At 43.8% G+C, this 27640-nt stretch overlaps 1 protein-coding gene across 2 annotated transcripts; it reads left to right on the top strand.

Moving 5' to 3' along the window:
- LOC140409149 (gastrin-releasing peptide-like) lies at positions 1-26268 on the top strand. Of its 2 annotated transcripts, none has more exons than XM_072497330.1 (3): positions 1-32; positions 8064-8305; positions 25898-26268. In XM_072497330.1, the coding sequence occupies exons 1-3, from the start codon at positions 11-13 to the stop codon at positions 25949-25951; spliced, it is 318 nt and encodes a 105-aa protein (XP_072353431.1). In that variant the 5' UTR covers positions 1-10; the 3' UTR covers positions 25952-26268. The 2 variants fall into 2 exon arrangements, with proteins under 2 accessions (XP_072353431.1, XP_072353430.1); XM_072497329.1 differs by lacking the exon at positions 1-32 and adding an exon at positions 1388-1514.
- Positions 26269-27640: the final 1372 nt, after the last annotated feature.

Raw genomic sequence — 27640 nt, 5'->3', positions numbered from 1 at the left:
ACGGAGTCGCATGAAGAAAATGTTGGGAAGAGGTAAACCAAGAAACAGAACATTCGAAGTGTTTTAAAGTGTAAAATAGAACTGGTTACAAGATAAATGAATCTTTGATTTGCTTGCCGATTCCTATATTAATAAACTCGAAGCATTGGCAAAGGGCAAGGGCAAGCTGGTAGTTTGGCCGCAAATATAAAGTGGGTCAGTCGGGATCTGAAGGGGGAAATGAGGGTTTCCTATTTGGCTGGGAGCAACTGTGCTGAACGGACGTTGCTGTGTATTTTCTGTTTTAGCTGCTAAGAATCGTTTACTGTGAGAGTTGATTCAGGAGTAAATGCGTTGCTCAAGACAGGTAGATGTGGAAACCTGTGAATCGTAATCTCCACCGAGAAACAAGAGGGGGTGGGGGGGGGGGGGGGGGGGCGGGGGGAGCTCATCAAACACTAGAAAGTAGGCAAATGCAAATCAACCCCCCGGCATCTGGGAATGAGTTTCCGACACTCCGTCTATTTCACTCCAGCGATTAAAGTTGAACCTTGAAACCTGGCAGACTTGGACGGGAGGGTAATGGTCATTCAGATTCATGCTGTAATAAGCAACCCTTTCACTTGACTCCCGGAAAGTATTGCTATGTTAATAAGTATCCAGAATACCATTGTGTGATAAAAAATCACCACCCAGTTCAGGATTCCATACGACTATGTGAGCAAAACGGACTTCCACGTTATCTGCGGCGATTAAATGGGCGCCAATTTAAACACCAGCACAGTGCGACTGAAAGAATGGTGAGCACTGGGGAACAGTGAATGAAAGAAAACGAAGTTAGTTAATAGTGAGGCAATTAAAAAAGACACAGAAGAGAAAGGTTAACGGGGTTTTAAGAAAGGGAGCAAGACACGGGAGGGTATATGGGAAAACTGTGGTATAGATAAAACAAAAGTTAAGGAAAGAACAAAGGATCCATTCATTCATGGTCCAAGATATTGTCCAGGGAAATGAATTGAGGGAACGAGACAGGTGGGATGACCTTTCTCTGAACTCCCGCAGGGTTTGATTTGTAGTGAAATGGACGGGCTTCCAGCTTTGTTTGGGTTTAGCTGCGGGTGTTGGCGAATTGGAAATCCCTGGCCACAGTTTACTGGGGTAAAGTAACCTCAAAAGACCCAGGACCCCCCTATCAGCGACGTCCCTAAGAATGAGGGGAGAGGGATTGGCTTCTCGCCAGCAGTGTCAAAGAGTGTTTATTTAATAGGCATAGGCTGTTGTTTTTACATTATACACAAGGACAGGCGGCTGTTTATTGCGGACTTAATAACGGACATCGAGACAAAAATATACAAAGCATTTATGTTTCTTCCACTGACTGCCTTCAGATCTGGATCAATTTGCGAATTTCCCCCGGAGAAGTATGATGCCAACATATCCGGTGGTAGGAGATACAACTCATATAATTCACTCCAAAATAGAGATGGATGATAACGTGACCCTTGATTTATATATACTATTCAAAAATATTCCACGTAAGCGATCGTCAGCTAAGTTAATTTTGTCAGCTACCCGCGATTCCGTCATAGTTTTATATAAATTGCACCCACACTTGAAGGGGAAGCAGAGACCATTTATTGTGAGGAGTGGGGGGGGAAACACAGCTTCTGAATCATTCAGGGCAGTTTCAGTGCAGGAGGGAAGAGAGAGAGGGAGGGAGGGAGATCCGTGTGCTACTAGTGTGAGATGGGGTCTGAATTTATTTTATGGAAACACCGTTTGCTGTTTTCTCTGATAGTTTTAAGTATTGCAAGTTCTACGGTCCACTATGGGCTCGCAGCTCCCGTTGAAAATCAAGGCAGTTTTCCCAAGATGTTCCCCAGGGGCAGTCACTGGGCGGTGGGTGAGTATTTCTATTTTAAAGTCTACTTGTCATTAACGCGTCCACATGCACTCGAGTCTGGAAATGAGCCGTTCAGCCAGACTGGACATTGAATTAATTCCCTGATTGTCTTTCCTCCAGCCGGACAGGTTTATATCTCAGCAGTCGTTATCATTTCAAGTCCCTTTCTCTCTTGAATGTGGGACTGGGCAACTGGTGACAGGAGGGTGTCACCCTTCTCCAACATCTGCTCCCGGGCCCCACCGCCTCACATGTCGCTGGATTGGACTGACAAACTGAATTTTTAAAAAAAGTGTAATGTGCTATTTTGGGGGGAAAAAAGTGATTTATGTTAAATTTCACCACATGCGATTGGTGCTTTATCCCGCGTGTGCTTTTGCCTGTGTCCTGTCTCTAATCTGGGACAACTTCTGTCCCTTCTGGTGCTCCTGTGCGCAATTTTGCCCCCCGAGGTAATAATTGGGGTGCTTGTTTTTGGTGCCAATCGACCGCACAGAACATTACATGTGCGGGTTTGTTTAACCGAACAGTTTCTGCATTATTCCCTCTCTCCCCCCACCCACCCCCAAAGGATGCAAAGGATTCGGGTGACCTTGGAAAATGTCTTTAGTGGAAGGTTTAATCGTAACCCGCAAAATACCGCCCAAGAATATCAAGATCCAACAGGTCGATCAACCCTGTGATCTATCTGGTCCAACCTGTTACACAGTGGCAATGCCATATTTTGCCTACTTCCTCCTCTCGTAGCTTAGTCTAATTCGAATGTCCTTCCTTCAGAGTAGAGAGCACAGTCAGAAAAAAAAAGATATATTTCGAAAGATGGAAGCATCTTTTCGGCGCTATTGTACGCTTTACATTTCACCCCTTCTCTGGAATCCAAGTCTTCTGTTTCCAGTCAAGGTTTTTAACGTCCCCAATAGCCGCTACTTCGCCAACGCCAAAAACATGTTAAGGAAGTATGATAGTTCATTTCAGTGTCTGTAAAACGAGAAGACGGAGTAGATGCAGAGCCATCCAGAGATCGGAAACAGACTTTTGGAGAATCAATTGAAGTAGCATACCTTTGCTTCAGTAATGCAGGGTCTGCTACTGAGACAGCTGGATCAACCATGTCAACAAACACAACTCTCTAATCATCCCTGTAACATTGTTTGGAAAGTATTGCTTTTTTTCCCTTCAATTTTCTGCCAAATTTCCGAACCCGAAAAGGCTGTCAGTAGAACAGTCGGTGCTTCTTTAACGTGCCATTACACATAGTTTGCACATTATCACATTTGATTTTGACCTGATCCGAAAGGACTTGACAATTACACCCCACTATCACAGGGTTTTTTCTTTTATTGGTGATCGTCTTGCGCCATCTTTTGTTTATGCTTGTAATAACAGATCCATCTTTTCACCGCAATGAAGTTTTACAGGCTCGGTCAATAGCGCTGCTAGTGAGGTCCAGTTAGGTGTAGTTTCGACACCAGACAAGTACCACTGTTGAACTTCGTTTTTCCTCATATCTAAATCAAGCTAGTCCGTAGATTCTCTGGGTGTAATTGTGAATCGTGCCTCATTAGCAGCATGTCTGTGTTGTCGATGTCCAATGTGGACTGGATTATAGTTACACAAATTTACTCTGCTTAAAATGTGGTAACCCTAAACTTTCTGCTACATTTCTTAATACTGTTATTTATATCCACAATCAATGCCAGCAAAATACCAGCTTTCACAAAGAGTCATCAAGATTGGGAACGTTAGCTCCCTTTCTCTCCACAGATGCTGTCAGACCTGTTGGGAATGTCCAGTATTTTCTGCTTTTGTTTCAGATTCCAGCGTCCGCAGTAATTTGCTTTTATTTACCAGCAAAAGAGACTGGCTGGGTTATCTATCTTGCTGCTGCATTCAGCATGTCTACAGTGCTCAGTAACATAACAGCAGTGATAGCACTTTGGGACTTCCTGCTTTGCAAATGCAAAATCTTTCTTAAAAAACAATTTGAGGAACCTTCCACAGATTCTCAATGCAAATGCGACAGAGCTCTCTACCAATGAACACACTGCACCATTGTTATCACTTCTCAACAGGATGTTATCTTAATTAAATGATGGGAAATTTACAATGGTATTCAGAAGTCCTTGAATTTGAACTGTATTTATTTAACTCCAACACTGTGTTAGAATGCTCGGCCAAAGAAGTACCATTCTAGAGCAAAACGGATAAATCCCTGTGAGACTGCTGGTCAGGACTGAATTTTAGAATTTTTTTAAAAATTCCTTTCTCAGAGTTACGAATGCACAGCCAATGCGCAGAGTGGATGGGGCCAGCCCGTAATCCCAGCCCCTTGTTTGCTGCAAAAAACAATTCAAATTCAAATAGAATGTAATTCATGGTCTCCACAGAGCATACATCCAAGCTGACAAGAACAGGCATTATCCCTGATCTCACGCTTGATCCTGCGCTTCATTTTAGCCAAAAAGCCTGTTTCTGAACCCGAAGTACACATAAAATGGAGATCCCACTTTACTATAAAGGGCCACCTACCAACAGAACAGCCGCACACATCAAGGTTGAGGTTTGCCTTTTTGTGGGAAACCTAATATTGAGTGTTTCAGCTGGCTGCTTGTAACTAGTAAATAATGCAGTTTTACCTCAGACGTAGAAGCAAGAGTGAGGTTAAAAAATGATTCAAGATTGATTCAGGGCGGGACAGTGGGACAGTGGTTAGCACAGCTACCTCACAGCTCCAGGGACCTGGGGTCAATTCCGACCTCGGGTGACTGTCCGTGTGGAGTTTGTACATTCTCCCCGTGTGTGCGTGGGTTTCCTCCGGGTGCTTCAGTTTCCTCCCACAGTCCACAGATGTGCAGGTTAGGTGGATTGGTCATGTTAAATTGTCCCTTGGGGGTGGGGTTGCAGTAATAGGGCGGGGTGCTCTTTCAAAGGGTTGGCACAGACCCGATGAGCCAAATGGCCTCCTTCTGCACTGTAGGGATTCTATGATTCTATGAATGCTGAATTATAAATAAGAGGAAATGCTGGAAATCTGCAGCTGGCAATTCTGATGAAGGGATACAACAGAAGCATCAACTTTTCTTCCAATGCTGATTGACTGCTGTGCATTGCTGTTTAATTTAGTTTTTGATTCTAGATTTGACATGTGTTTTACATTGTTCATCTTCAATAAGTTGTTGTCAGAGCCTTTGCAGTATCTAGTAACTTCCGCATTTCTTGATATCATGCGGAGTGAATCGATTGGCTTAAAACTGACACAGTGGCACGGTGGCACAGTGCTTAGCACTGCTGTCTCATAGCGCCAGGGACCCAGGTTCGATCCCAACCTCAGGTCACTGACTATGTGGAGTTTGCACTTTCTCCCTGTGTCTGCGTGGGTTTCCTCCGGATGCTCTGGTTTCCTCCCACTGTCCAAAGATGTGCAGGCTAGGTGGATTGACCATGCTAAATTGCCCCTTAGTGTCCAAAGGTTGGGTGGGGTTACAGGAATATGGCGGGTGATTGGGCCTTGGTAGGATGGTCTTTCAAAAGGCCAGTTAGACTCGATGGACCGAATGGCTTCCTTCTGCACTGTAGGATTTTTATGATTCTATGGTCCATGATACTGGGGAGCACAGGAGGAGGCCAAGATGGATCACCCACTTGGCAATTCTGGCTGAAGATGGTTGCAAATGCATCAGCCTTGCCTTTTGCATTGATGTACCAGGCTCCCCCATCATTGACCATCGGATGTTTGTGGAGCCTGCTTCATTGGTTAGTTGTTCAATTACCCACCACAATTCATGACTGGGTGTGATAGAACTGCAAAGCTTTGATCTAATCGGTGATGATCCACTACAGCTACAACTGTGGCATCCAGCCAACAACAAGGAAATTTGCCCAGATATGTCCTGTCCAAGGGTGGACAAACCAAATGGTCAATTATTGCTCCATCAGTCTACCATAATGATCATCAAAGTGATGGAATGTGCCATTTTCGGTGCTACTAAGCACTGCAATAACCTATTCAAAGTGCCTTCTTTGGGTTCCACCAGGGGCACTTAGCTCCAGACCTCCAGTCTTGGTCCAAATATGAGCAAAAGACTCAATGCAGAGCTGCGGTGAGAGTGACAGCCCTTGATACCGAGGCAGCATTTGACCAAATGTGGCATTGAAGAGCCTGAGCAAAATTGAAGTCACTGGGGAATGGGGGGAAATTCTCCATTGTTTGGAGTCGTACCTAGCATAAAGGAAAATGGTTGTGGTTGTTGGAAATCAATCTTCTCAGTCCCTGGATATTGCTACAGGAATTGCTCAGGACCTAGGCCCAACCATCTACAGCTGCTTCATCAATTATATTCCCTGCAACGTTAGAAGTGGGGACATTTGGTGAGGATTGGACAGTGCTCAATACTGTTCAGCACTCCTCAGATGCTGAAGCAGTCTGTGTCCATATTCAATTAGGCTTGTACAACATTCAGGCTTGGCAAGTAACACAACTTCCAGGCAATGACCATCTCCAACAAGAGAAAATCTAGCCATCTCCCATGGCATTCAACTGCATTGCCATCATTATCAATACCCTGGGGATGGCCATTGGCTAGAAATTTAATTGGTTCAGCCAAATAAGTACAGTGACCATAACAGCAGATCAGAGGCTGGGAATTCTGCACTGAATAACTTCCTTCTGACTCACTGAAGCCTATCAACGTACCTGGATGGACCCAGGGTAATGCTCTGGGGATCCAGTTTCAAATCCCGCCACTGCAGATGGTGAAATTTGAATTCAATAATAATCTGGAATTAAAAGCCTAATGATGACCATGAAACCATTGTCGATTGTCGGAAAACCCCATCTGGTTCACTAATTTCCTTCAGGGAAGGAAATCTACTGTCCTTACCTGGCCTGGCCTACATGTGAATCCAGATCCACAGCAACATGGTTGACAATTAGCTGCCCCCTCAAGGACAATTAGGGATGGCCAATAAATGCTGGCCCAACCTGAGATGCCCACGTCCTAAGAACTCAATACCATCCAGTACAGAGAAACTTGCTTGATTGGCAGCCCATCCAACCTGTTAAATGTTCACTTGCTTCACAACCAGCGCACAGTGGCAGCAGTGTCTCCAATCTATCTACGAGACGCACTGTAGCAACTCACCCAGACTCCTTCGAGGGCTCCTGTAAAATCTGCAAACTCAATTGCCCAGAAAAACAAGGGTAACAGGTACATGGGAACACCACCACCTACAAGTTCCTCAGCAAGTCATACACCATTCTGACTTGGAGCTATATTACTGGGTCAAAATCCTGGAACTTTCTTCCTAACTGTGCTGTCGGTGTACCTACGCTACATGGATTGGCGTAGGTACACCACATGGATTGGTGTAGATACACCAATGTTACCCAAACCAATATAGATTGAAGAAGGCGGTTCACCACCACCTTCTCAAAGGCAATTAGAGATGATCATGCTGGATGTGCCAATCACGTGCACATACCACAAATGAATTTTTAAAATGTGGATTTCTGGGTGTTTGGGATTCTTCCAGTAGACCTTTCAGTGGGTCTTTGGCAGGAATTGAGTAGTTAAGATTTATGAATTGTAAAACTTGCAATTAGTCCTTCATTTGTTTATGCAGGAGTGACACATTCCATTGCTACTTTCGGAGCAAATGGTGTTTAACTCTATTCAAAGAATTGAAACCAGAGTGTTTTAGGATCCCCTTAACAATATTGTCAACTACTATTGGATTCCATTTTTGACAACACAAATATTAAGCTATCAGTAAAGACACTGTTATACTTGTCGCAACAGCTTGATTTTAATATCCTTTTGGTGCAGCAGGAAAATACTGCAAGGTGCCTTAACAGTCCAGTGATCAACTGCAAAGGCTCGTTTGTTACTTTAACATTTTAAGTAATCATAAATAATGCATTTTTGACAATAAACATTGCTTGAATGAAAACAATGGGATATACATTATGTAATATATTCCCATCACGTGGTACTAATTTTAATGTGCCATCCATGTTAATGTAGGTATGTTCTAAGTCCCATGCTTCTGGTGAACGATCCTGGAAGAGGATGCAGAGAGCCACTGGAGTCAGAGAAATTCTACTCTTTCAAAAAAAAAGTTATTCTTATCATGCTGATATGCTCCTTCAAGTTAAAGTGCAAATATTCTTGTTTATTTAAAGGGCATTTGATGGGGAAAAAAAGCGTTGACGACGGCCTTTATGCCAACAGTGACAACATGGTACATCCAGTTCTGTCAGAAAGTGCTCAGCAGCCAGAAGGCAATCTGCAATGGGCTGAGATGGCTAAGAATTTCTTAAGTCTGTGGGAAGGAACACCATCCAGAAAGGTTCAGCAAACAAGGGAACAATTTCCAGTATTTAACAAGAAGCTATGGCAGACCACTGATGATGACTTCAAAGAGGCAAGTAGACAAACCCATTTTGAGAAAATGGAGAATTCTCCTGAAGGAGTAGAGGGCATTTACTTAATCATAAAGACCAATATGTCACAAGGTCAGTACCTGATAATCATGGGCTGGGTAATTGCTGCTCTAGGTAGCAGGTCACAAGAGTTGCACTCAGCATTCCTAAAATAGGGTAAGGAAAGCCATCTGGATTTTCTGTTCCTGATTACCATGTATTGACCCCTGTTAGAAATCCCATGTCAGGTAGGAGACCTGCTCGGCTATGATGCTCCTTATGTGGGAATAGCAGATCAACAACCAACATATAGTTTAAACAGCTATTTTGCAAGGTATTGGAGATTAGGCAGTGTCCACAGAAATAGGAAGGAAATGGAGAACACTGAAGGAAGTAAAACAATTTGGATTTAGATGTGGTCAGATATAATTTCCCATGATGTATTTTATCGGAATTATATCTGTACAATTCATACAACAACAGGCAACGGTTACTTGCATTTATATAATTATTTTAATTTAGTGAAACATCTCAAGACACTTCACGGGAGCAGCAGCAAACAAAATTTGATACTGAGCCAAGTTAGCAGATATTTAGCTTGGTGGTGAACAGCTTGGTCAAAGAAGTAGGTTTTAAGAGGTATTTAAGGAGGATAGAGCGTTAGAGAGACAGAAGAGTTTAGGGAGGGAGTTCCAGAGCTTAGGCCCCAGACAACTGAAAGCATGGCAGCCAACGATGGGGCGATTAAAATCAGAGATGTGCAGGCGACAAGAATTGGAGGAGTGCTGATCGCGGATCACAAAGGTGTTTAGGGCTGCAGGTAGTTACTGAGATAGGAACGGTCAAGTCCATATCAGATGAAAAAAAGGAGACTATTCAAGCTTCAATCATACTAAATACTGTTACCCTGCTAACGGGTAGCACGGTAGCATAGTGATTAGCACAATTGCTTCACAGCTCCAGGGTCCCAGGTTCGATTCCCGGCTTGGGACACTATGCGAAGTCTGCACGTTGTCCACGTGTGTGCGTGGGATTCCTCCGGGTGCTCTGGTTTCCTCCCGCAGTCCAAAGATGTGCAGGTTAGGTAGATTGGCCATGCTAAATTGTCCTTAGTGTCCAAAACCGCCCTTAGTGTTGGGTGGGGTTACTGAGTTATGGGGATAGGGTGGAGGTATGGGCTTGGGTAGGGTGCTCTTTCCAAGAGCTGGTGCAGACTCAATGGGCTGAATGGCCTCCTTCTGCACTGTAAATTCTATGATTCCAAATTCTATGATATGATAAGTCATGAAAACACTTGAATCTATTTAGTAAATCACAAAGGGTATACAGTAAACACCAGGAGCTTGCGGTTGCACCTCTGAAAAGAGGAAGAGTACAAATAAAAATAAACAATAAAAACATTGATTTTGTATCCTCCCTGTGTAATTCCAGTGACGGATTGGTGGAACTGCTTACACCATTACACTGGGGCTTCTGCTAACATTGTCAAAGTTATGGTGGGATGGCAAGGATCTGCTGTCCCTGCCTGGTCTGGTGTACACATGACTCCAGATCCACAGCAAGATGGTTGATATTTAACTGCCCCCTCAAGGGAAATTTGGGATGGGTAATAAATACTGGCCCAGCCTGCAATGTCCACGTCCCATGAACGAATAAAATAAAAACTCCTGCAGAAAACATTTCTCCATCAATTCTAAAGTGTGGTGTCCAGAATCAGGTGTGATAGTTAATGGCCGAGCCAGTGTTTTATAAAGCTTCACCATTACTTCCTTGTTTACTGTGCTCTTATTTATAAAACCCAGCATCCCGTATGCTTGACCAACCACTTTCTCAGCCTTCAAAGATTGGGTGTATGTGTAGCCTTGGACCCTCTGCTCTGAAACTCACTTTAGAATGTAATCCTTTATTTTTTAATGCTTCTTCTCATTCTTCCTCCCAAAAGGAATCCCTTCACACTTCTCTGAATTAAATTTCATCTACTACTTGTCCATCCATTCAGATTACCTCCAAGAGCTGTGTCAGCTGCAAATTTTGAAACTGTGTCCTGCACAGTCTACGTTATTAATATGGATCAATCAAAGGGGTGGTCCTGGCAGCACGGTTGCATAGTGGTTAGCACTGCTGCCTCACGGCGCCGAGGTCCCAGGTTCGATCTCGGCTCTGGGTCACTGTCCATGAGGAGTTTGCACATTCTCCCTGTGTTTGCGTGGGTTTCGCCCCCACAACCCAAAAGATGTGCAAGGTAGGTGGGTTGGCCACACTAAATTGCCCCTTAATTGGAAAAAATTAATTGGGTACTCTAAATTATTTAAAAAAAATAAAAAGTCAAATACCAAGATTTGGAGAACAACAGAACTCTCTGTTTCCTGTCACTCAGCAAATGTTATAGCCATGCTGCCACTTTCTTTTAATTCCATGGACTTTTACTTTGCTGCAAGATTGTTATGTGACATTTTATCAAATTCCTTTTGGAAACCCATGTATATCACATTACTTCATCAACCATTTCTGTTAGAGCGGATGACCAAACACATGCTCAAAAACAGTAGTTTTAAGGACTTCCATTGTGGTAATGGTCCCTTTAAGGACAACAAGGCAGAGTAAAGGTCACCTGACTTAGGTGACCAATTGGGATGCAGAGGGGGCAATCATCCCAGAGGGTGAAGCTCACTTAAGTTAGAAACATGTGTGGACTAGGTGCAGCCGTGCAGCTGCTGTACAATTTTTCTTATTAATAAAACTTTTTGTGTTTCTAATGAAGTCTGTTAAAGTGCGTCATTACATTTGGCACTGAGGATAAAATTATCCTGACACTGCCTCTGGCCTGACACCTGTGAGTATCCTGTTTTAATCGAAATCTGAAAAAAAGTCCTCACCAGAATGTCTCTCTTTGGGTGACAAGACCCGTTTAAGATATTGAGGTATTGCCCTGAGTAATGTTGAACCAGAAAAGATGGACAGTTACAAGATGCTCAATGCATTAAAGAAACTGAAAGACAGACATAGAAAAGCAAACCTGTAAAATTGGCTGGCAGAGTCCAACATTTAAAAAAAAAGAAAGGTAGAGTAAAAAGAAATGACAAGACGATCATGGGCGGAACGGTAGCACAGTGGTTAGCACTGTTGTTTCACAGCGCCAGGGACCCAAGTTTGATTCCTGTCTTGGGTCACTGTCTGTGAGGAGTCTGCACGTTCTCCCCATGTCTGTGTGGGTTTCCTCCGGGCGCTCCAGTTTCCTCCCACAAGTCCCAAAAGACGTGCTTGTTAGGTGAATTGGACATTCTGAATTATCCCTCTGTGTACCCAAACAGGTGCCGGGTGTGGTGACTGGGGGATTTTCACAGTAACTTCATTGCAGTGTTAATGTAAGCCTACTTGTGACACTAATAAAGATTATTATTATGTGGAGTTGGCAGCTACAAGAGCTATGTCTTCAAATTTAAAAACAAGGAACTTGGATGAAAGGTAAAGAATTGATGCAGTTAAACAAGTACAAAAGCTTAACAAAATGGTGGCACTAAGAAACAGGGCTGCAGCTTTAAGACTAAACAAAAAAGAAACAACCCAAGACACTCTATACCTGCATTGATACGTGTTGCAAAATACACCTGCAAAGGGAAGCCATCTGTATCCAAGCAGCTACAGCCTGTGAGGGGTTAAAAAAGATTACTACAGTCTTAAAGCAGCAATACCCTTAAAGAGGTAATACATTTAAAGTGGCAATACACTTAAAGTGGCAAACTCAAAAAGGAACAAACAGTTATAGAACATAGAACAGGACAGCACAGTACAGGCCCTTCAGCCCATGATGTTGTGCCGACCATTTATCCTAATCGAAGATCAACCTAACCTGCACCCCTTCAATTTACTGCTTTCCATGTGCCTGTCCAAGAGTCGCTTAAATGTCCCTAATGACTCTAACTCCACCACCTCTGCTGGCAGTGCATTCCACACACCCATCTCTCTCTGTGTAAAGAACCTACCTCTGCCATCTCCCCTATACCTTCCTCCAATCACCTTAAAGTTATATCACCTCATGACAGCCATTTCCGCCCTGGGAAAAGTCTCTAGCTGTCCACTCTATCCATGCCTCTCATCACCTTGTACACCTCTATCAAATCACCTCTCTTCCTTCTTCGCTCCAGTGAGAAAAGTCATGGACAGGAAAATTAGAGAAGACTTCAAAGAAGAAGCAATGGAAGACATTAGAGGAGGAAATGAAGACCTTAAGGAAGAGGCAATGGAAGACCGCGACGGAGAGGCAAAAAGACCCCAGAAATGAAGCAATAGAAAACCTAGAAAGAGGGCAATGAAAGATCTCAGAAGCAGGGCAATGAAAGACCCCACAAGGAAGACAATGAAAGACCACAAAAGGCAATGAAAGACCCCAGAGGGAGGTCAATGAAAGACCTCACAAGGAGGGCAATTAAAGACCCCACCAGGAGGGCAACGAAAGACCCGAGAAGGAGGACAATTAAAGACCCCCAGAAGGCAGGCAATGAAAAACCCCAGAAGAAGGACAAGGAAGAATCCCAGAGGGAAGGAATTGAAAGACTTATAAAGGAGGGCAATGAAAGATCCCATAAGGTGGTCACTGAAGACCCCCGAAGGGATCAATGAAAGACACAGAAGGAGGATACTGAAAGATGCCAGAAGGGCTATTAAAGACCCCACAAGTAGAGCAATGAGAGAATTGCAGAATGGAAACAAGTCAGCACTTTGTCGAATACAGACCTGACCCTCAGTAAAGCCAAAAGAGTTATGCTGAAGTTCAGAAAAGTAGAAATGAAGGTTCCATTTGTAAAATGCATATGTCCAGTGATGGATTTCCCTTGAAGGAAACACAGAAATTAAAGACTTCAAAAGAAAATAGGAACTATTGAACACAAAGAAGAATCGGCAAAAAGAATTAAAGCTCTGGGGAAGACATTAAAACAACAAGCTGAAATGACTGACAGCAAACATTGAAGAAAAAGGTTGCAAAACTTACAAAATAAAGTTAAGAAGGAGAAATTAATGAGATAATGCAGAATAAGCTGAACTCCACGAAAATCAATTTGAACATCAGAACAAGTCCAGTGAAGAATTGAATCAGGAGAATAAGAGACTGAAGAAGGAAGCTTGACAATGAGAAATTAAGTGAAGAGGTATAAACATTGAATTTGACAGCAGAATCAGTAATTCAGACAGAGAAACAAACTGAGATTATGTGATAGACCAATATTGTGAAAGAACTATTAATATATAAGGGGCCGAATTCTCTATTTGGGAGACTATGGGGTGAATTCTCCAGCTCCCAGCTGAATGTTCCTCGGCAGTGCACTGTCACTGGCTGATGTAATTTTCCATTGTGGTCATCCCACACCCCCAGAAAACTTGGGGGCGGGGATGCGCTGCTGGCGGAACAGATAATCCCGCTGGCGGAGAATCTACCCCTATATTCTCCTGCCGGAGATGAATCGCCTCTGATTTGCACTCGCATTGGGAGCTGGAATGCACAGGAGATTCACTATCCCATGTCATGCAAATGTATGCATGGCGGGGATTGCGACAGATTCCCTCCCGAATTTCGCTATTGGGCTGCCATTTTTTGTGGGTGGCCTAAGAACGAGGTCCAGTGGCTGGGCCCCCTCTCTGCTGCAATTCAATTCTTTCTCCCCACACCCCAGGATTTGCTGGGCCCCTTCCCCCCCCCCACAGTACGAGGACGACCCGATTCCCCACCAGCGACCACCCCATTGCAGAGAACCCCCCCCATTGCAAAGGCCCCCATCACAGAGACCCCCCCATTTAAGAGAGTCTCACTGGAACCCCCCATTACCGGGATCTGTGGTTGGAGGCTCTGTAATGGGTGGGTCTCAGGTGGGGGCTCTCTTATGGGGGGGGGGGGGGGGAGGGTGTTTCTGTTAGGGGTCTCTGTAATGGGGGGGTCTCTGGTGGGGGGCTGGCTTATGAAACCTATTTGCATCCTCTCTCTGGCCAGGGCCAGGACCTCGATACTGCCGCCAGCGGGGGACGGGAGCAACAGAACCACACCGATCCCATTTTTTGGATGACGCTGGATTCTCCGTCGAATCAGGAACTCCACTATCTGGGACAGGCGGTGGAGAATCCAGCCTTGGTGTAATACAGTGATGTATTATGATGATATGTGCAAGCATTCGTCATAAGAAACCCATATTAAGTACATAATATACAAGTTGTCATAATATAAAACTTCGGTAGTGGATCAAGTTGGATCCCTGGGCAGGATTCTCCGCCCCGCCACACCACATTTCTGCCCCGACCTGCCGGCGGGATTCTCCATTACACCGGCTGGTCAATGGGTTTTCCCATTGTGGGGCAGCCCCACGCTGTCGGGAAACCCCCAGGTGCCGATATAACGGAGAATCATGCCGGCGGAGAATCCCGGCCATTGTCTCTAAGATCAGACCGGTTGTACAACGTGTTATGTTCTGTGGTTCCACTGATGATGAAGATGCAACAGAACATGTATGTGTTAAACCAGAACAATGATTTATTGTCAAACACGTGGAAAGATAACTAATAGATTTATATGCAGACAAAGATACTTACATTTCTAGGGAACTATTCTGAGTGTGACTATCCTGCTGTACGTCGTACCACCAACTGCCCGGGTTCCTTCAGTCACGTGATGCATGCCTGACGCCACCCGCTGGTAATCACATGCACTATGATTACATGTGCTGATATGCAACTTTATACATTTACACAACTATATACATTTATGTGTGTATGCATATCACCACACCAAGTAGACATGGAGTTACGGATCATTTGTAAATATGTGGGTCACTTCAGGAGTAGGGAGACGCTTCAGCAATCAGTGTTGCCATCAAGAAATGTTTTTGAACCGTAAACACTGACGTACCTGATCGACCAGCTATAGACATAACTGATATCTCTGTGGTAGCAAATAGTAATGAACTGCCTGTGCCAGAAGAGGTCCCTGTTATTACAGTTCCTGTTAATGTCGATCCTATGGTAACATCCCAGATTATAGAATTATGTGCTCTAGGACAGTATTTATCAAACTTTTTTGTCCAACCGCCCATCCTTTGGGACCCACGCTGGCTGACCTTCGCAACACATGCTGTCTGAACTTCATGGCCCACCATTTTTACTTATCTTTACTGCGACAGGTGAGCCTGCTTGGTCCTCACATTCTCACTTGCGTTGCCATTCAATGTTACATTTCTGCTAAGGACTGCAGCTGACGATTTAAGACCTCATAGCTGCCAATGAAAAAAATAAAGAGGTTTGTCCTTGAACTTGCCGTGTTTAGTCTTGAAATGCCTTTGAAGATTTGAGGGTTTTAATCTTTCATTTGCCAGTACTTCCCTGCATATAACACACACAAACTTTGTATACTGATTTGAAGTGGTACAATTAATCAACAAGAAATCATCTTTATACTTCTTTGTTCCTATTTTCAGCTTCTTTTTCATGGGTTGTTCACCAGAGGCCCTGGAGCTCAGGTCAGCACTGCTGGCAGCTTCAAAATGTAGGAATCTGTCTTGTGCCCAGAGCATGTGACGTCAGTGTACAGGGTGCATGACCTGCTCCTTGCCACTGCTTCTGGAGAGAAGACTTGGTCATTTTTTTTGAAAGAATCTGCTCCTGGGTCAGCACGCTGACATCAGGAGGAGGCGGTCTGCCTTACTGGCTCCGGACCTGCACACTGCTGAGGGGGCACAGGAGGGTCGACCTTCTGAAAGCCGGTCATGGCTGTAAGTTTTAAAACCAGTTCCAGCCGTTGGGCACTTCTTCCCACGACTGGGAACGCCATGACCGATGGCCCCACGATGCTCCCAACACCCGCCAGTGACCCACCCACGGGTCGCGACCCTGACTTTGAAAATGACTGCTCTACAATGAACAAAAAAATCTCTCAAAGACTTGATTTACAGTTGTCCAACTCATGTACATAATGTTTAGTTAGAATTAAGGACTGAGTAACTTAGATATTGAAGATCGTCTAAAGGAATTAAAGGGGGGGGGGATGTGGTGCTTTGTGGTGATTGTCCCTTTAAGGGCAACACAGCAGAGTAAGGGTCACCTGATTTGTGTGAGCAATTGGGACTCAGAGGTGTAATCACCCCAGGGGTTGGAACTATTTTAGTCTAGAGACATGTAGGGAACTAGATGCAGCCATGCTGTACAATTCTTATTCAAAATCCTTTCGTGTTTCTAATGAAGGCTGTGAAAGTGCATCATTACACCCATACGATCATCACACCTGTGCTCACTGAACTCCATTGACTCCTGATCAAACAATGCCTTGATTTTAAAATTCTCATTCTTGTTTTCAAATCCTTCCATGGTCTTGCCCCTCTCTGTCTGAATTCTTCTCTAGCCCTACAATTCATCGAGACATCTGAGTTCCTGCAACTCTAGGCTCTTGGGCATTCTCAGTTTTAATTGCTCCGCCCTTGGTGGCTGTATTTTCAGCTGCCAAGTCCCTCACCTCTGGAATTCCCTCCCTATAACTCTCCATCTCACTACTCTTTCCTTCATTAAGACATTCCTTGAAACAAATGTTTTTTGAGCACATGATTGATCATCTGCTCTAATATCTACTGGAGGGGCTCTGAGTCAAATGTTGTTTGATCACAAGAGGTAGTTAAGAACATTGGGACTTTTTACTAATGTTAAAGTCGCCATTCATGTATACGTTGTCGTAAAACGGTCATTTAAGATGTAATTTACTTTGGAATTGGTAATGGTGAGGATCTGGAGTTAAGCTTGTACACAATCATTACAATCATTCACCAGGAGTTGGATTCAGCTTTTAGTGTATCAATGGGAGATGGTTCCAAACCTGCAATGTTGTTTGAGTAAGAATCTGTGGCTTCAACATGAGTGGTGATATCTGTTGACAAACTGACAATCATTTATGCTTAAGAATGATAAATTAACATTACATTTCACAAACCTCATGGTTTTTGTGGCAATCTTTTACCCCTTACAGATGTTGCAGTTTCTGACAATTTCTGAGAGGTTTAATATCTATTACTGTGAGGTGGAATATCAATTACAGCGCTGTTACATAGGCTGTTTATTCCAAGCATGTGATAGCAAACTTTCACAAACTGAAAATCATTTTTGGACATATGTATCTCTCAAGAATGAAAAGTGATCTATGGAGATAGTGTTCTGTGCATCATCCTTTGATGATCTAACTACTTGCTAGATAACATTGCAGAAGTTCAAGGGGATGATTTTCCACAGCGGTTGCACAGAGGCTCCCTTGAAAATTTTTGTGCTTCTTTTGACAAACGTATCGCAGAGGAACAGGATAACATCGCCAGGCACTTGTTCCGATCCCTGTAGAGACTGATAACTTTAACAATAAACCTGAACTTCCACTGAATGGCCAAAGGGATTGCACCACAAGAGTTCAAGTTTTAAGACTTCTCATGTAAGCCACAAACTAAAAGGAACATTGACTAAACATTATTTCAGTTGGCAACCTATACTGTAAGCTATGGAAAAGATCCCCCATTTAACCTTTAAAATGACTGAAAAGCCTTCCTCCATGGCTATACTATACTTCATCCCTTAAGTGAACACTTCATTCTCCAGGAAGCAGTCCAAAGTCATTCTTAGCTCCTCTTTCCTGTTCTAGTTAAATAACTTTGAATCCCCGACTTTTCTTCCTATTTGCTCTCTTCCTGAAACATACTGATCCTCTCTCTAACCACCCAAACCCTTTTGGCCCAAGACCGTGCTCTGTGAATCCATGACATTGGGGTTGTCTCTTCACCAGCAGTTCTGTTAGCAGCCAGTGATAACTTCCTGTTGCTGCCCAGCCTGATGGAAATGCCAGACAATCCCATTGGCCAGTTGTTCTGGAGGGCAGGACTTCCACACCAAATGAGGGGCCAAGTCCCATAATGCGGAGCGGATCACAGACCCACGCCAATGTGACTTCTGTGGGGGGAGGGGGGAGTATGTTGTCTACCCCCCCATATTATTCAGCCCAGAATCCCATTTATTCCGCCAGTTTGCCTTAAATTAAAGACCCAGTCCCAAGCATGATAATCCTGTAAAACCTTGAACATTTGTAACAGATTCATTCCCTAAAAGTGTGTATCCACAGATGGGAGTATTGTGTGCAGTCTGGTCACCACACCATCAGAAGGACGTATTGTACTAGAAGGAGGACAGAGGAGATTCACCAGCATGTTGCCGAGGATGGAAAATTTCAGCTATGAAGAGAGACTGGATAGGCTGTGTTTGTTTTCTCTGGAGCAGAGGAGGCTGAGGGGGGATCTGATAGAGGTATCCAAAATTATGAGAGGCATATTTAGGGTAGATCATAAGAATCTTTTCCCCATGGAAGAAGTATCTAAGACCAGACAGCATAAGCTTAAGGTGAGGAGTAAGTGTTTTAGAGGGGACGTAAGGGAACATATTTTCACCCAGTGGGTGGTGGAACGCGCTGCCTGAGAGGGAGGTGGAGGCAGGTACTCTTGCAACATTTAAGAAGCATCTGGATGAGCACTTAAATTGCCAAGGTATGGTAGGCTATGGACCAAGTGCTGGTAAACGGCATGAGTATAGATTGGTATTTGATGGTCAGCATGGCCATGATGGGCCGAAGGGCCTATTGCTATGCTGTATGGCCTGGGTGCATCATTTTTGTAATCAACAGACTCGCTCCTATGAGGTCGGTGACCAGTGGTGTTGCAGATTGCAACAGGACATTGACAGGATGCAGAGCTGGGCTGAGAAGTGGTAGATGGAGCTCAACCTAGATAAATGTGAAGTGATTCATTTTGGAAGGTCGAATTTGAACACTGAATACAGGGTTAAAGGCAGGATTCTTGGAAGTGTGGAGGAACAGAAGGATCTTGGGGTCCACGAACATAGATCCCTCAAAGTTGCCACCCAGGTTGATGGGGTTGTTAAGAAGGCGTATGGTGTCTTGGCTTTCATTAACAGGGGGATTGAGTTTAAGAGCCGCAAGGTTTTGCTGCAGCTTTATAAACCCCTGGTGTGGTGTTGGGTGTTCTGACGTACAGATGAGCCAACATGGTTGCATTTGGTACAACGCTGTTTTATTCTAACATGCTATTTACAGTTCTGTCTTGATACTCTGCACGTGGTGACTCCCTGAGTGTGTTGTTAATCAGGTCCTGTCCTTGTCCTGGTCTCTAGATGGACTGGCCACCAGGTGTCGTGTTTCTTCTCTTATACTGTCTCTGTCCTTGTCTGTGATTGGTTGTCGTGTTGTGTGTGCTGATGTGTCTGTTGGTGTGTCTATCATGATGTGTGTGTTTGAATATCATGACATCCCCCCTTTTTTACAAGATTATGTGCCTACGTGGTTATAAATATGAATGTGTCCTGAGTGCAGCTAAAAGTGTGTGTGCGTGATATTTACAGCATGTACATGTGGCGTAACTATATACATGGGGCAATGTCGGGTGTGTCATGCTAACGAGGTTGTACCATAACAAAACAAGAAGAAAAAAACTTTGAAGTTTGGTCCGGTCAAACGAGATCTGGAATGATAAAACAGTACATGTTACAATACAATAGTTTCTAAACTTTAACGTGTGAACAGTCTCATAAGTCCAATCTAGTAGGTGTGCGACGAATTTGGGTTGACCGTCAGGGTGGCACTCCATTCATCTGCCGGATTGATGGTGTTGACCCTGTTCACATCATTGACCGCAACCCGGAAGGCATCTTGGTCATCTGTGTCATTGGGCTGGATGTCCTGATGTGTGGGCTGGACGGTCCTTACGTGTCTGCGAGGTTGTCGGAGATGTGTAGGATCCATCGGTTGAACCGCTCGACAGTAGGCAGCGTAGTGGACCATCTTGCCACAGCGTAGGCATTGTCGCTTTTTTGTAGGACATTGCCCTTTTAAATGTGCAGCTCCACAGTTGCCGCACGTCATGACGTCACGGCATTCGTTACGCCACTGCGCATGCGCAGTTCGGTCTTGCATCGGGCGCGCCTGCGCAGTGCGTCCCTCGATGTTGCCGTTGGTTTTGGCGTGCACAAGCGCAGGAGACCTCGAAAAGCGCGCAAAACGGCCGCCCTCATCCGGGCCGCGGGCCGGGAGATACTCTATTGCCTGGATGCGTTCGGCCTCGTGGGCGGCCTGGCTTGCCGATTCGATCGCTAGGGACCCCCTCTGTGCCGATTCGGTCGCCTGAAATTGGGCAAAGCGGCTGGTCGCATTTTCATGGAGGACACAGGCTTCCACCGCAGATGCTAAGGTCAGGCCTTTAATTTTAAGAAGCTGCTGGCGTAGGCCACTGGAGGCAACGCCAAAAACGATCTGGTCCCGGATCATGGATTCTGAGGTGGTGCCGTAACCGCAGGACTGCGCGAGTATGCGGAGGTGCGTCAGAAAGGGTTGAAAGAGCTCATCCTTACCTTGCAGGCGTTGCTGAAAGATATACCTCTCAAAGCTTTCATTTACCTCAACGTTGAAGTGCTGGTCGAGCTTGAGGAGGACCGTGTCATACTTGGATTGGTTCTCGCCTTCCGCCAACACCAATGAGTTGTATACCTCAATGGCGTGCTGACCTGCGGTAGTGAGGAGCATCGCAATCTTTATTTTGTCCGAGGCACTCTGTTTTTCGTTGGCTCGCATGTACAGTTCAAATCGTTGCTTGAAGAGCTTCCAATTGGTGCCCAGGTTCCCAGCGACTTGCAACGGCTGCGGTTTGTTGGTGATGTCCATGGCTCAGGATGGCAGCTGTGCCGGCAGGTATCGATCAACTCACTAGGTACCATGTGGTGTTGGGTGTTCTGATGTACAGATGAGCCAACATGGTTGCATTTGGTACAACGCTGTTTTATTCTAACATGCTATTTACAGTTCTGTCTTGATACTCTGCACGTGGTGACTCCGTGAGTGTGTTGTTAATCAGGTCCTGTCCTTGTCCTGGTCTCTAGATGGACTGGCCACCAGGTGTCGTGTTTCTTCCCTTATACTGTCTCTGTCCTTGTCTGTGATTGGTTGTCGTGTTGTGTGTGCTGATTTGTCTGTTGGTGTGTCTATCAAGATGTGTGTGTTTGAATATCATGACACCTGGTTCAATCACACTTGGAATATTGTGTCCAGTTCTGGTCGCCTCATTATAGGAAGGATATGGATGCTTTGGAGAGGGTGCAGAGGAGATTTACCATCATGCTGCCTGGACTGGAGGGCATGTCTTATGAAGAAAGGTTGAGGGAGCTATGGCTTTTCTCACTGGAGCGAAGACAAAAGAGAGGTGTACAAGGTGATGAGAGGCATGGATGGAGTGGCGAACCAGAGACTTTTCCCCAGGGCGGAAATGGCTGTCATGAGGGGACATAGTTTTAAGGTGATTGGAGGAAGGTACAGGGGAGATGGCAGAGGTCGGTTCTTTACACAGAGAGTGGTGGGTGCGTGGAATGCACTGCCAGCGGAAGTGGTGGAGTCTGAGTCATTAGAGACATTTAAGCGACTCTTGGACAGGCACATGGACAGCAGTAAATTGAAGGGGTGTCGGTTAGGTTGATCTTAGATTAGGATAAATGGTCGGCACAACATCGTGGGCTGAAGGGCGTGTACTGGGCTGTCCTGTTCTATGTTCCGTGTTCTATGTTCTGGAACTGGAGTCGAATATAGGCAAGGCCAGCTAAGCAAATTAATCTGAAGACATACTTCCCCACCTTTTTGTCTGAATTTCTCAAAGTATCTGTGCAATCCAACTTTTTCACATCCTTCAAGCCTGGCTCTAAGTCTGATCAATGCCTTTATAAATCTGATCTCATTGGTAACCTGAATTTGTGGAATATATTATTTTGGGTGTTGAAAGATATGCCGATTTCCATAATGAGTCATGACAAATAAATGTCTACATTTTTGCAGCTTCTAAGCAGTGTGTTCCACAGATGGGTGGGATCTTCCAGTCCCGTCGAGGGTGCCACCCCATCACTGGCTCCCCAGCAGTGGAGGGTGTGAACAATGGAAAATCCTGTTGACAGTGGTGACACTAAAGATCCCGCCCCAGCCAATGGCAGGCTGTCTCCGCTATCGCAAAACACGCCCGGGGGGGGCGGGGGGTTTGGAGCATGTAAAATCCTGCCCAACGTCTTCACAAAACAATCTTGCTCTTTTTGCTTACATTATGAACATAATGAAGAACTAGTCAGTAAATCCAGATTGACTATGATCTGAACCATCCAGCTCTACTAGAGTACCTAGCAGCACAGAAGCACAGTGGTTAGCACTGTTGCTCCACATCGCCAGGGACCTGGGTTCAATTCCTGGCTTGTGTCACTGTCTGTGGGGTGTCTGCACGTTCTCCCCGTGTCTGCGTGGGCTTTCTCCGTGTGCTCCGGTTTCCTCCTACAAGTCCCGAAAGTCGTGCTGTTAGTAATTTGGGCATTCTGAATTCTCCCTCAGTGTACCCGAGCAGGCGCAAGAATGTGACGACTAGGGGATTTTCATAGTAACTTCATTGCAGTGTTAATGTATGCCTACTTGTGACACAAATAAGCTGCCTTTAGTTAGAAGCATTTAATTCTTTGACTTGACATGTAAGCTACATTGGTGAATAAAGTGGGACAGGCTAGTTGAGTGAGAATCCTCAAGATAGCTAAGCTTGTTTGCCACAATAAGTTATTTTGGTTTTCTGCAAATCTTTATCCAACTAGTTGACCTACTTCAACAGAAACCTGACACACATTTATGTACTCAATCCAGTCCAAAATCAAAAGACAAGTAGATTACATAAGGTTGATTTATTGCTCCACCTCTGACTTTAAAGAGATGTGACTGAACATAGCTAAAGATGCTGGGAATAAGGCAGAAACACAGAAACAACAGTCACTATAGCACAACTTTTAATCTTTCTCTTAAAAGATGATCCTGGAATAAAAGCAGTCAAGTTTTATTCACTTTATATTCCTGTGGAACTCTTCCAGCAGTTGTAGACAGTGTGGTGATCTTTGTGAGGGGTTTCCAGGATGGAAGGCGTAGTGATCACAAAGATACACAAAGCTCTTTTGAAGAACTAAACTAATTTTATTAACACTACTAAATTTGAGTTCAACACTTATTCTGACTGGCAAACATGCATTTAAGAATTAAACTATACTCACTAACACTATCACTATCTATTAATTATAACTATTATATCTTAACTAAGTCTGCAATACACTATGAATCTTACCTTTGTCAGCTCCAGTCTAATCTCCTCCCCTTAGCTTAAGAGCCAGTGCAATTTACAGTACTGTCCCTTAGCTCCCTCTAGTGGCTAGGCTTAACATAACATTAACTCTTCACATGCTGTGCATTTGTATAATGTCACAGACTATTCAACTGCTGTTAAAATGCAGAGCTTTCTTGAACTTGATTTGCAGAATCGTGTTAACTGTCTTTACCATGAACAATCAGTATCATTTATCAGTATTTTAGTAGACAGCAGGGTCAAATTTGGGATGTCTTCCCTTTAAAAAGGCTGTCGTTAGTTTGATGACATTGTTATGCTGCTTAATCTGCTTTACATTTTAAAACATATGTCACGAAAAAAAACAGAAGTGAAAATCAATGGCCCATTGAGCTTGTCATATCACAGCGTAGTACAATTTACACCCGTACCAACATGTCCACCTTCAATTACTTCCCTCCTATGCTCTCACCCTGACATGCAATATCCTGACAGGTGAAAATTCAGAGAAAAATATTTTTGGCGCTTTAATAGGAATTTCTTTTTTAAAAATAAATTTAGAGTACCCAATTATTTTTTCTAAAATTAAGGGACAATTTAGTGTGGCCAGTCCACCTAACCTGCACATCTTTGGGTTGTGGGGGTGAAACCCACGCAGACATGGGGAGAATGTGCAAACTCCACTCGGACAGTGACCCAGGGCCAGGATTCGAACCCGGGTCCTCAGCGCCACAGTCCCAGTGCTAACCACTGCGCCACATGCCGCCCCTTTAATATCTGGTCTAAATAATTGTTACCTTTGTTCGTAATCATTACAAGCCAACAAAAATCTTTATTTTATTAGACAGCAGGGTCAAATTTGGGATGTCTTCCCTTTAAAAAGGCTGTCGTTAGTTTGATGACATTGTTATGCTGCTTAATCTGCTTTACATTTTAAAACATATGTAATGGAAAAAAACAGAAAGTGAAAATCAATGGCCCATTGAGCCTGTCATATCACAGCGTAGTACAATTTACACCCGTATCAACATATCCACCTTCAATTACTTCCCTCCTATGCTCTCACCCTGACATGCAATATCCTGACAGGTGAAAAATCAGAGAAAAATATTTTTGGCGCTTTAATGAGAGCATGTATGAGAAGATAAAATGCCTGCAGCCCGCCTGCAGTCGCAGGCTTTGGCCATTGGTACGTGCTGTGGAATGAACTGTGATAATCATGCTGGGGGAGATATGCTGCTTTTCCACTTTGAGGTAAGTTATTTTTCAGTATTTCTTTCCTAGCTGGACAGCTTCTCCCACCTTCCACCCACTTGCCCCCACTTTGTTCTCAATGGCCCCAGTACCCTTCCAGATCTTTTCTGTTGACGTATCTTGAGAACTGCTTTCAAATTTGACCATGCACATTCGCAGACTCCCCACAAACTCTTTCTAACTACACATGTGTTGTCATGATATGAAAGCCGTTTGTCTAATGGTAATGGTAGGCCGCTAACAGCTTACATTTATATAGCGCCTATATTGTAACAAAAGATACAAAGGCAGTTAATGGGAGCATTATCTTAGAAAATACAACACCAAGCTGCAACAGGAGATATCAGGTCAGACGCCCAAAAGCTTGGTCAAAGGAATGTCTTAAAGGGGGAAAGTGAGGTGGAGAGGTGTAGGGATGGAACTCCAGAGCTTAAGACCTGGGCAACTATAGGTGCAGTCACCAATGGTTGAGCGATTAAAATCGGGCATGGGCAAGTGGCGGGAATCAGATGAAGATTAAATAAGCAAAATATGACAGGTGCTGGAAACTTTTAATTGAATTGTTATATTTAATACATATTTTGCAACTCCATTGTATAGCTTTGTTGTTTTACGGTTGTAGGTGATGTACGTAGGTACAATAGGCTTCTTAGCATCAATACATGTTTGAGAACTGAAACAATTCATTCTGGCTCTCTGAATACTACCAATTTCAAGCTATCGCCCATTGTGAGGGCCATTTCAGTTTTTGCAATTTCTTTAAATTCTCAATTTCCATTAACTTTTCTATTCTTGTCATTTGATTGATTGATTTTTACAGGCAGAGATTCAGGTTACAATATTGCTTCTTTGCTGTATTGGGTAACCTGTGTAAATTTCTGTTTGGCCAAGAGGTGGCGGGGTTCACTATGTAGTTACTCGTCTCTCCCTCTTGCCAGAAATCTGAAAAGAGTTGATGTGTGACTGGAGGTTGTAGAAGAGTCAATCATTGCTCTTTGTGCCTTCTTTTTGATAGATTGGTAACTGAACAATTAGGGTTAGAAGGACCAAATAATAAGATATTCATCTTGTTGCTTTCAAGCAGTCGTCAATTAATTAACATTTTAAAATTACAAGTCTTGTGCTAATGGACAATGTTTCTTTTTTTGACAGATGGTGGATTATCTTCTGCAATTGATGAACCCGAGGGATGAAACCCCAAGTTGAATACATAATATCAATCCTGCCAGAAATAAATCTAAAGAGACTATTATGTTTTTTTCTCCAAGTGTTTAGCTGTACCAAATGCCAGACAAAACTGCTTTTGTTTTAAAATAATCAAATGTTCTTGTACATCTGAACATTAACTAAATGATTTTCACACAGCAGATTATGTTTTGATGTTTTTAATGTAAATACGCATTGTTAGGGGAGGTCTTCCAATATAATGATCATAATTTTACTATTTTGGTGTTTTATAATCATTCACCTTTTGGGTTTCTGCTACATTATGAATTCTAAAAATAAAATCTTAACCCATATCACATTAGTTTCTAGAGTTACAATAATTAAAGCCACTCAGAAACGGATGATAAGCAACAATGTCTGTTACAGTCAGATGAATTCTTGTCTGTACCTTCCAAAAGTGCACCATTTGTAAGGTGCTACCAAAGGTTTTTCTGGGTGAATTTTCCATGATGATGGGCATTTAATTTTATGCAAAAGGAGGAATAATGGACTGTTTATTGTAGAATTGATTATCATTTCTCTGGCTGGATCCAGAGTTCTTATTATTATTGTATCTGTCCGATTCAGATACTTCAACCAGCTCCTTAATTAAAGTCTATCCAGATATCTTTATTTATGAGTAGAACAAAGTACGGACATGGATATAATGCAGCACACTTTATTAAATATAGTTAACCTGTAAATTACCCATTATACATACAAGAAACACCCAGGATTCGACTATACTACCACAAAGGTGGTCTGATAAGTTGTAGATCCAATCCCTGTGTCTCTCTGGTTCCTCTTTGCAAAGGTGATTCTTGCTGGTTGTTTCTTGCTTGCTTGCTTCCTTCTGGTCTGGTCAAGGTCACCTCACACATCGAGTCATTGCTTCGAGTCTTTGCTTCGAGTCTTTGCTTGTCTTCTGCCCTTCTGCTTGTTTTCTGCACCTTCTGCCTCGTTTGCTTGCTCTGCTTGCTCTTTTGCTTCTTCCGCTTGCTCTGATCCTTCTGCCACTGATGTCTCTGAGATGCCTACTTTTATACGCCCTCCACTTGCTTTTCCAGAAACTCCTCTGGCTTCCGGACAATGAGGTCTCGGAAAAGGGGTCCCAGCAGCCAATGGTCTGGTTGATGACTGTTTGGCAGGCCACCTGAGCCCGCCCCAGGTGTCCCATCTCTGGTGGTGTGGACGCGCATGTCCTGTTTCCATATAAGGCAGCAGTAGATACACTCGGTGACGGAAAGTCTGGTTCGATCTGGGCTATGAACAACAGACTTCCTGAGGTTTGACTGCAGTATGATTTTAAAATGACCACATTCCTTCCTCTTGATCTAGTGAGTGTCAGTGAACCGGACCACTCAATCCTTACCAAACCATCTCAAGTACCCTGAATCCGGGTTTTACAGTATCATCTCTAACCCACAATAATAATAACAAATTGAAAAAACCAATGAAGAAACAATATCTCAAGATTCTTGATTGTCGAGTCCAGGTATTGTAGGAATCCCTTCTTCCATCGGGTGAATTTGGATGATGGGATAGACTGCCATAAGTAGGGGTCCTGTAACACCCAGGTGTGACACAATGCAGTTCTGGGGAGATCAAGGTAATACCTGTTAATTCTTATCAATATCTGATTCTCTTTTCCCTTTTATTTACTAGAATGTCGTATGACCATTTTGTTTT

This window comes from Scyliorhinus torazame, chromosome 3, assembly GCF_047496885.1.
Source record: "Scyliorhinus torazame isolate Kashiwa2021f chromosome 3, sScyTor2.1, whole genome shotgun sequence".
Lineage (NCBI taxonomy): Eukaryota > Metazoa > Chordata > Chondrichthyes > Carcharhiniformes > Scyliorhinidae > Scyliorhinus > Scyliorhinus torazame.
This window is presented reverse-complemented; position numbering and strand designations above follow the sequence as displayed.

What these genes read in the sequence shown, in the direction of transcription:
- LOC140409149 (XM_072497329.1), top strand. Translation starts at nt 1,403, where the DNA reads ATGATGCCAACATATCCGGTGGTAGGAGATACAACTCATATAATTCAC. An exon ending in ACTATTCAAAAATATTCCAC is followed by an intron (nt 1,515 to 8,063) that starts GTAAGCGATCGT and finishes GTTTATTTAAAG; the next exon opens with GGCATTTGATGGGGAAAAAA. An exon ending in CTGATGATGACTTCAAAGAG is followed by an intron (nt 8,306 to 25,897) that starts GCAAGTAGACAA and finishes TTTTTTTGACAG; the next exon opens with ATGGTGGATTATCTTCTGCA.